Source organism: Cricetulus griseus (genome assembly GCF_003668045.3).
Source record: "Cricetulus griseus strain 17A/GY chromosome 1 unlocalized genomic scaffold, alternate assembly CriGri-PICRH-1.0 chr1_1, whole genome shotgun sequence".
NCBI lineage: Eukaryota > Metazoa > Chordata > Mammalia > Rodentia > Cricetidae > Cricetulus > Cricetulus griseus.
In genome coordinates this window covers 83,101,425-83,111,500 of record NW_023276807.1, presented here as the reverse complement: position 1 = coordinate 83,111,500, position 10,076 = coordinate 83,101,425, and the positions used below count along the sequence as shown (strand labels likewise).

The 10,076-nt window shown below is 38.8% G+C and overlaps 1 protein-coding gene across 1 annotated transcript in view; it reads left to right on the top strand.

Moving 5' to 3' along the window:
- The first annotated feature begins 90 nt into the window (after positions 1-90).
- Pus10 (pseudouridine synthase 10) overlaps positions 91-10,076 on the top strand; it is a 64,821-nt gene continuing 54,835 nt past the window's right edge. Inside the window, exons 1-4 of the mRNA XM_027388006.2 lie at positions 91-365; positions 2,483-2,623; positions 7,006-7,254; positions 7,756-7,842. Of these exons, the coding sequence (XP_027243807.1) occupies positions 2,498-2,623; positions 7,006-7,254; positions 7,756-7,842 (462 nt within the window). The 5' untranslated portion in view covers positions 91-365; positions 2,483-2,497. The remainder of the gene's footprint in view (positions 366-2,482; positions 2,624-7,005; positions 7,255-7,755; positions 7,843-10,076) is intronic.

The following is a 10,076-nucleotide window of genomic DNA, read 5'->3' as shown; positions in this document are numbered from 1 at the left end:
TCAGAGAGTAGGGGCTCATCGACATTTCTGGCAGCAGCTAATATTCCCTAGATGCCGAGTCCCACGGAGGCTTCTTTGCGGGTCGAGCCTTAGGACTAGCAGTGAAGCCCCTTGCAGTCGTGCGTTCCCCGAGCTAGCCAGAGTACAAGACTGCAAGCCCCACAGCCTTGCAGATCTTCCTGTAAACAAGAGGGGGGCGTTCACGCATTCCTTTCGTGAAAGGCCTGGTACTTTGGTTCCAAAGCTCTCGTTTCCTTGGGGAACAGAACTGTTAGGCGCAGCAGGTGCGCTGTCTTTAGTCTTCCCCATCCCACCTACGGCCCAAAGGGGTTAAATCCTGGCTCCAGTAACTTGGGAGAAGGAAGGTAAGGCCGTGAAGTGTGAGGTGAGGGGTTAGGGAACTGGGTGCCAAAAAAGGTGTGGCTGGAATCCTGTTGGTTTGTTAGCCAGGCGGAGAGAGTGGGAAGTTTCTACAACCTTAGCAAAGAGAGTTAAGGGCTCTGAGCATTTCCCATGCCTCTCCTCTTAACCCACGCCTGAGCATGTGGTAGTGCAGTTAAAAAGAACTTGTGTGAAACTCAGACTATTTCAGGGTTGTTTTTCCCCCGGTGCTTTATTCTTTGTTCCCTTTTCTATTATTTTTTTCTTTTGTTATTAAAAAAAAGTCTTTCCTATTTGATGAGACTGGACCAATTACATGACCGGTGAGGAAGGGAGTCAGTCCCTGTAGAGATTTTTGACTCCTGGGAGGGGCTTCTGTTGCAACTTTTCAGTTCATTCTGTAAAAGAAACAGCAAAAGTCATAACAGTGGAAATTTAGTGTGAGGGGTATTTCTCAGGCCTTGTTTTCCAAGATAAGTTCAATTTCGGATCACAACTCATCTCTTATCACAATATCCTACCATCTGATCACATCGAGATGAAATAACCATCTTTAAGGTGTATGTATGTTTAATGTTAATGCTCGAGGAGTCACTGGAGTATTGCTGGGTGAGGATGGTTCTGAGTCCTTTTACAGCTTCTTACTTTGATTATTAACACACTCGCGACGGTTTTGTTTTAGTTGTTTGAGATTTCATCCTATCACTCAGGTCAGGAAGTGTGGCAATTCTCAACAGGTTTGGGAACTTTGCAGAGCCTGGAGATTGTGATTGTTATTTATTGGCTTTGCACGATACCTTTATACTAGTGAACTATGGAGAAATAGCATTCAGTCTTTAAGCCAAAAGGAAGAGCCTAAATTTGAACGTTGTTAAGTTTATCCAGAGGTAAGGTTTCACTGTGAAGTGACCTTTTAAAGAGCTTATTGATTTTTTTTTTTTGAGGAAGGTGAGTTACAGGTTAATTGTGTATTGAACCTAATGCTTGATGTTAATTAGCACTAAAGTTTCTCTGTAGGTGGACTTTTCTGTCCAGCCAGCCTTCTCCCAAATAACCACACAGAGACTTATTATTAACTATAAATGCTCAGCTGATAGCTTAGGCTTGTTTTTTAGTTAGCTCTTATAACTTAAATTAACCCATTTCTATTAATCTGTTATTATTGACATTATTTATTATATCATTTTATTATTATATATTATACTAATCTGTTATTATTATTAATTATAAATGCTCAGCTGATAGCTTAGGCTTGTTTTAGCTAGCTCTTGTAACTTAAACTAACCTATTTCTACTAATCTGTATGCTGCCTCAAGGCTCATTTACCTTATGTACCGTACTTCCTATCTTTCTGTCCTCCAACTCTGCCCTTTTTCTCCCCAGCATTCTCTCTAACTCGAGAATCCTGCCTACCCATCAGCCAATCATTTTTTTATTAACAATGAGAGCAACACATCTCACAATGTACGAAAGGATTATTCCACAGAATTTTTTTTCTGTTAGGGGATTCTCCCTCCCCCCTCTTCTCTCCTTACCTTTCCTCTCCCCTCTCTCTTTCTCTGTTTCTCCCTTTCTCTCCAAACCCTCACTCTGTAGACCAGGCTGGCTTTAACTCCCCATTAAGCCCAGGTTGGTCTTGAACTCAGCCTCTTGTGTACTGAAATTACAAGTGTGAGCCACCACACCTGGCAAGAGGATGCATTTTATGTAATTCTTTTCAGTCTTTACTTGACATTAAAGCAGCAGGTTAAGTGAGCTGGTAGAAGTGATTCAGATACTGAAATAAATACTTGACCACACAGAATTTTGTGATTTTTTTTTTTTAAAGCACTTTCTTGAAGGTTTACACAGGCAACTGTGAGTGGTCCCCAGGCTTGGTGTCTGAAAGGTCTTACTATCATGTCCAGAATGAGCTTGGCTTTCTGTGTTCTTCTCCCCTACAACTCACATAGTCAAGTTTGTAGTTTAGAATATAAATACAACAAGCATTGTTGCAGAGTATTAATAGAATTTTTTAGAATGAAAGCTAGTTTTTCTTCTTAAGGGCATATTTGTAGCAGTAAAATACTGAAACTGCTCGTTTTGTCTTTCTTCCTTCTAGCTATAATTTCTCAGTATGTTTCCACTGACTGAAGAAAACAAGCATGTGGCCCGGTTGTTGTTCAGTTCTGGTACCTGTCCGAGATGTATCTTCAGATTCTGTGGTGTGGATCTTCATGGACCTTACAAACGCCCATCCAAGGTATTTTCTTTTTAAATTAAGGAATGTCTTTTTATAGTTATAATGAATGACACTAGCTTTGGGTATAGTGGTCGAAAGAAGGAAAATTAATAAAACTATTCTTACTAAGGTAATTTTGGAACTGCAGTTACCTTAAACATTTGATGTAGTAATACAGTTGTTTTTTATTACATTGCCATTTAATAGTTAGTGTAGAGCGGGATCTTTGCTGGAATTTTTTGCTATATTCATTATTTGTATAGACATTTTATAAAGGTCATATAAACAAAATAACACAAGATAATGAATGGGTCTTACCTGACATTAATGCTGTGCAACAGGAGGGGGCAGGTCATAGTCCTGGTTGCTTCTTTTAAATAGAAAATGAGTTTGGTTCCTTTTTTTAAATTAAATTTTATATTATTTTTATGAGTATGTGCATATATATGAGTATGGTGTATATGTGCACGCCAGTGTGTGTGTGTGTGCGTGTGTGTATGTCTGCTTGCTCACACAGATGTTTATGTGGAAGTTAGTTCTCTCCTTCCACCAAAGACCTTGGGAAATCAAGCAGGTTAGTAGGCTTGTGTGCCAAGTGCTTTTACGCAACAGGCCGTGTTGCTTGTCTTGGTTATTTCCCTTGCCATGCATTAGCATTTATGTGTATATGTTCATATGTATTCTTCTGGTGCTGGGCATTGAACCCAGTTCTTCACATGTGCCAGTGAATCATGGCACTGATCCATGTCCCCAGCCTACCACTTGTTTCATTCAGTGAAGAGGATATGTTCTGATAATGTGTCCTTTGATGACTTTATGCTTGTTTGAACCTCATGGAGTATACTTAAATGAAGATGCAGTGTACCAGGCAGTGTAATCTAGGGCCCACCATCCACAACCTGCAGCCTGCATCGTCAGGAATATTGTTTGATAGCTGGCTGTGTCAGAAAGCCTTTAAAAGTAAGTGCTTAGCGTAATCATTATTCCTGATACTAGCAACACAAGAACCTTTCAGAATTTTCCACATTTACATTAACACATAGAGAGCTGTGCTGTTGAATAGATTATCTTCACATTAAAGTATAGGATATGCCTGTGACATATGGTTGATACTAACAGTGACATTCTTTTCAAAGGCAAATAATTGTATACATGTGTAAATATATACATTTATACACACATCCTCAATTTATTTTAAAAATTGGTAATAAATGATGCAGCAATTACTATTGTTTTCTATATCATTGTGTTGTTTCTACTATGTTAGAAATAACAATCGTTCCTAGTGTTTGTCTAGTGTGTTACTACATGTCAAGATTTCATTTAATCTTCTGTAAGTACATGCAGTGATTATCTCTATTTTCAGATGAAGCGACTGAAGCATAGAGAAGTTAAGCAGCCTGCCCAAAGTTAAACAGCTATTAAATGAGCAAGCTAGGAATTGAACACTGTGTCTGAATCCAGAGCCTAGGACTGGAGCTAGAAGACGTGAATTGACTCTCAGTTCCACCACTGCACAGCTTCAGTTTACTTGTTTGTACATGGGAATGGTGATAAGATCTTCTTCACAAGGTTTTAAGGACATGATCTGTTTAGTATGTGAAAGTAAAAGCAAATGGAAACCAGACGTGTCACATATGTAGTGAAAGTTGCTATGTGTGTAAATGCTCAGCTTATGTCCAGCTTTGTGTAGTCTTCCTTATATACTTTTTCCACACATGCCACACTATATATATATATGTACTGGATTCAAAATACATTTTGGAGAGAGAGAGAGAGAGAGAGAAAGAGAGAGAGAGAGAGAGAGAGAGAGGCTGATTGCTGGCAACTTTGACTTGTAATATTCTTTGTGAATAAATATAAACAAAATATTTGAAGGCTTTTTTGAAATGTTTTAACTTTTGTTTTGTTCCAGTCACATAGCTGTACATGAGCACACACATGTACATACTATGTTATACTCATCTTACAGATGTTAGGTAGTAGTCAACACTCGTGTGGGTCATAATATACCTGTATGTGTGAATTTTTTGTGAAAATTGGAGTGCTAATACATCAACAAAGTGAACTTAATGTTTGAATGAAAGCATTTTCTTAAGTTAGTACAGTCTAACTGAATTCAAACAGTTTATCCTACAACTGAACAGTCAAACTGGCCTGATTTGGAAAAAGTCCAAGAAAAATTCTTAGCTTTAGATGGGGGAGTAGCAGAAGTGTTGGAGTGTTTTTTAAAGGGAGGCTTGTTTTTACATTCTAATACAAGGAATTAACAGAAATTAGAGAAAAAATATAGAAGAGGGCTTAATGGATATAAATGGATTATAATTGTGGTGCTAAATTTTAGCACTGCCAAATCTATGTATTTTGGTAAACGGTCTCAAAAAGTGTCTTTACTTGCTCAACCTTTAAATGATGCGGTTTCACATTAACTAATTCACTGTGCTGTGAGGTGTTAAATAACTTAGCTTGTACTTTCCTGTGTGCGTGTATCTGTCTGTCTGTCTGTCTCTTTGTTGTTGGAGCTGGAACCCAGGGCTTCATGCACACTAAGCAGGGATTCCACCACTAAGCTGCATCTGCATCCTAGTTTATATTTTTATGTTTTAATAATTAGAATTGAATTAGTTTCTTTTTTTTTAAAAATTAGTAGCGGAATGACCTTCCCAATAGAACTACAAGCCACATTTGTAAATTTGTTGATGGAAACTTTCTGCTTAAGATTAGAGTTTTAGCTTCACTGTTTTGTGAAATTCTTTTCAAAAAACACTCACATATGTAATATATATAATTGGCATTTGATTAGTGTATGGATTAAATGCGTTAGTAATAAATTCAAAGTCACCAGGAACACATTAGTGTTGCATTAAGGACAGAAATCAAAGCTCTTCTCCTTGGTGTCATTTAACCAAGAGGGAGCCCAGATTTGAATTCTCTACTTTGTTCTCATTGTGTCTTTGTCATTCTCTGTCTCTCTCGCGTGTGAGCCAGAATTTGTACCCACCCAAAAGCTGTCTTGTAAATTTATTATCCCTATATCTGTGTCTGTCCTTGTGTATTTGTTCCTAACAAAGGGCTTTGTTCTCTTTTATTTTTTAAAATATATTTTAAATTTTATTTTTAATTGTGTGTGTGTGTGTGTGTGTGTGTGTGTGTGTGTGTGTGTGTGTGTGTGTTTGTGTGTGTGTAAATGTATGCCATGTGTGTGGGTGCCTGTGGAGGCCAGATGCATTGGATTCCCTGGGGCTGGAGTTACACAGTTGTGAGCCACCTGAAGTGGTCCTCTGGAAGAATAGTACATGTTCCTTACCACTGAACCATCTCTCTAACTACTACTTTTATTGAACAGCATAGAAATCATCACATGGAGAAGGAATGAGTAATACTTTACAGAAATACTTAACAATTTTATAAGGAGTTAATTCCAACTGACCCAGATAGCAAACACTAGCAGGTAGTAGCTGAATGTTGCTTTCAGCATTTATGGTGGACATTCATTTTATAAGGCTGTTTTTAGCTTATTTGCCATTTTTTAGCAGATGATTATCATACACATGCAAACACGTGTGCATTACTCTTAGGTCAAGGGTATGAGAGAGCACATTAGCTTATGTTATAGAGGATTACTTGGGAAAGCCAAGGCAAATGAGGTTGGTTGTTGGTTGTTCCCCTAAAAACAGGTTAAACAGATAGTCTGGCCACACAGTAGGACAGCGGTCTGAAGTGACTTCAAGGTACCCTATCAACTTTGACTGAGTTCCAACAAAAGTTTCAGTCTCTTAGAATGTTAGAAATATTTCTATCACAATGCGTCTCCACAGGTTATTTTCTCAGATTTCTTAGAAAGCCACTGCTGTAATAAACTGGTTACTCCTGAAGTGATATAAACCAATGTTGTATGAGTCTGTGCTGTTATAATCCTCTCTATACCTTGTTTTGAGACAGGGCCTCACTATGTAGCCCTGGGTGCTTGAACTCACAAGGTTCTGCTGCCATGGCCTCTAAGTGCTCTAGTGGGACCAGAGGGCTGGGACCCAGGACAGGCATTGCCAGGTGGGGCAGTATATGCCTTTAATCCCAGTGCTCAAAGGTAGGCAGATCTCTTATGTGTTACTGATGACTGAATTTATTATTAATGAATTTAATCCACATACCAATCAAATGCCTACTTTACATGTGTATGTTTTTCCAAAAGATTTTCACAAATCAGTGAAGCTAAAATCCTAATCTTAAGTAGAAAGTTTCCATCAACAATTTACAAATCTGGCTTGTAGTTCTTTTGGGAAGGTCATTCACTGTGAATTTAAAAAAAGAAGACACATATTGCCACCTGGCTGACTTTCACACTTCATCTTATGAACCTCAAAGCCATTTTAAAATGTTACTGCTTTTTCTTAACTTTTCAGGAGTTGTTCAATGATCTACAGAAATTTCTAGAAACTGAAAAAGATGAGTTAATTTTGGAGCTTCCAAACCCACCACTGAAGAAAATTCGTCTTCAAGAAGACGGAATGGATAATTTGAGTGGAAATGGAGAAGAGGGGAGCTCTGCCACAGAAGATGAAATCATTGCCTCTGAGGCTTCAGATTTGCGTGTATGCAATGTTTGCTTAGGAATCCTTCAAGAGTTCTGCGAGAAAGAGTTTGTAGCAAAGGTAAACAATCTGTCTCTCATAGATCAGAGACCGTGTTAACCTGAGAGCTAGGATTCCTATACCCACGAGTCCTAAACAGTACCATCCATTTCAACTTGGCCTATACCAGTTGATTGCTGGTCTCTTCTTAATTAGAAAAGACCAAGTATTCTGAGATTGTCATATCACATATTGTGAAATTAATAAGAGCTGTCTGACATGCAACAAACTGTTCTGAAGCTGACACTTGTGTAGGGTGAGAACTATCAAATGCTGATGTCAGGATGTCTATGAAGAGTGGTCCGCTCAAATGGATCAGTTTTGTTTGTTTGCCTTTGTTTTGGGCGGTGCTAGAGAGTGGCTTGACATGAGCTAGGCAACACAGCACTACTGAGCCTTAGCCCCCAGCTCCTAGGTGAATATTGGGGAGTTGTGCAATGTCATCTCCTGGGAGGAATTTTATGATTAGAGCTACATTTTCAGCAATGCTTGGAAGTTTACATATTTGTAATTCTCTTTTAGGTGTGTCAAAAGGTTGAAGCCTCTGGGTTTGAATTCACCAGCATGGTTTTATCGGTTTCCTTCCCACCACAGCTGTCTGTGAGAGAGGTAAGGCCATTTGCATACTTCAGAGCATGTGTGAAATATATGCTGTGCATTTCTAACTTCTAAACCAAAAACAAGCAAAATTGGGAATAGAGGCTCACACTTGTAATCTCAGCACTTGGTCTGAAAGTTGGATGGTGAGGAGTTTGAGGCCATCCTGGGCAGGCTGTGTGTACAGACCGAGGTTGCAGAAGAGTTGCATGATGGCACATGAGCAAGCATGGCCAGAAATGCCTTACACAGTTGGTTTTGAATGAATTTTTGTTCTCAATTTTTTTTTTCTTGCAACCCCTCCACCTTCAGTTATGTGACCCCAGATGTGGTTGCCATCCACAGTCTAAGAAGCTGGGTTGACAAAAATACCATTGAGCTAAAAGTACATAATTTGAGAACTTTCAAATTTTAAGTTTCTTCTCCTAGATCCTGGTTAGGGTTTCTAATGCTGTGAAGAAACATCATTACCATGGCAACTCTTAAAAGAAAACCATTTAATAGTGGTAGCTCACTTACAGTTCTAGAGGTTTAGTCCATTATCATCATGGAGGGACATGGAAGCTTACAGGCACACATGGTGCTGGAGAAGGAGCTGAGAGTCCTACATCTTGATCTGAAGGCAGCAGAAGCAACCGTGTCACTGAGAGTAGCTTGAGCACAGGAAACCTCAAAGCTTACCCCCTTAGTGACACACTTCCTCCAACAAAGCCACATCTACTCCAAGGCCACACCTCCTTATAGAGCCACTCCCTATGGAAGTCATTTTCTTTCAAACCACAATGTTCTTAAACTTTTTAACATGCATAAGATTTATTTATAGCTAGGCATAGTGGCTTCTGTTCCTAATCCCAGTATTCAGGAGGCGGAGATAGAAGGGTTGTCAGGAATTTGAGCCCAACCTGGTGGATTTTCCAAGAACTATTCCACAGATTTATATGTATTCAGTCAGGTGAGGTCTAGGAATTTGCATTGTAACCATATTCACTGGTGCTATTGTTACAAAGACTACAGCTTGAAAAATTAATACTCTTAATTTTTTTTTACATTTTACATTTTTTAGTGTGTGTGTGTACATTTTTTAGTGTGTGTGTGTGTGTGTGTGTGTGTGTGTGTGTGTATACAGGTGTAGAAGTCAAGACAACTTGCAGTAATTGATTTTGTCTTTCTGTCATGTGGGTCTTAGGTATTGAACTCAACAGGTGCCTTTACCTGCTGAACCATCTTGCCAGCTCAAAATTAAGAATTAAGAAAAAAAAAAGAATTATGTTCTTGAGAGGTGGGGAGAAGGACATGGGATATACATTTTGGATAGGTGAATTTCAAACAATGCAAGAAAAAACTGGCATAAGCATCTGGGCTAAAAGATAAGTTATAAATCTTAGGAAGTTCAGAGAAAGCAAAAATTCAGATTTTAATCCAAACCAAACTATTCTAATCAATAAAAGAAAGTTTAGAGAAAAATCCCCATAAAGAATTGGGAAGCTAAGTATGGTAATTTATGCCTGTAAATGCATCACTTGGGAAGCTGAGGCAGGGTGGCTGCTATGAGCTTGAGGCCAGACTGGACAACATGGGAAAAGTATGCCTCAAGAAATAGTAACTTAGAAAGAGTAAAAATGAGAAATGAGGTGTATGCCTGAGACTAGGGGATCAGGAATTCGTCTTAGGTTATATAGTAAGATCCTGTTGAGAGGTAGAGGAGGGAGAAGAGGCATTTTTTTTTCTTTTATGAAACTAAAGAAAAATATTGTGAGTAGCTTGATTGCTCAAACTGAACAATCAAGTTTTATTTTGCAAAGTTGAGATCAGTTACAAAAAAACCAAAACAAAACAAAAAACCAAAAATGACAGAGTCACATTAATGCAGATTTAAGGAGGAGGCTTCGATCTGTTAGAATAGCAACCAGAAAACTGGCCCATCCAGTGAATGAAGCTTGCAAGAATTGCTAAGGGAGATCTGTGTAGGTCAGGGGATAGGGGACAGGCCTGTTTGGAAGGCTCATACACTGCAGATGGATGGTGGAGAGAAAGCCGAGTTCTAAAACCCCTACTTTGCTTCTGGCCTTTCTGTCAGGGAAATGTGATCTTTCTCAAAAGCAAGAAGTTGAATGATCATTTTAGGGAAAATGAAGGCTGCACAAAGTGAAGCTTTCCTAAGTGTGTTCAAGCATTCTGGCTTAATAAATTGCATTTCAAGATAGATTTAAAGCAGCCTGCAGCCACCCGTGATCCTCTGGGATTCT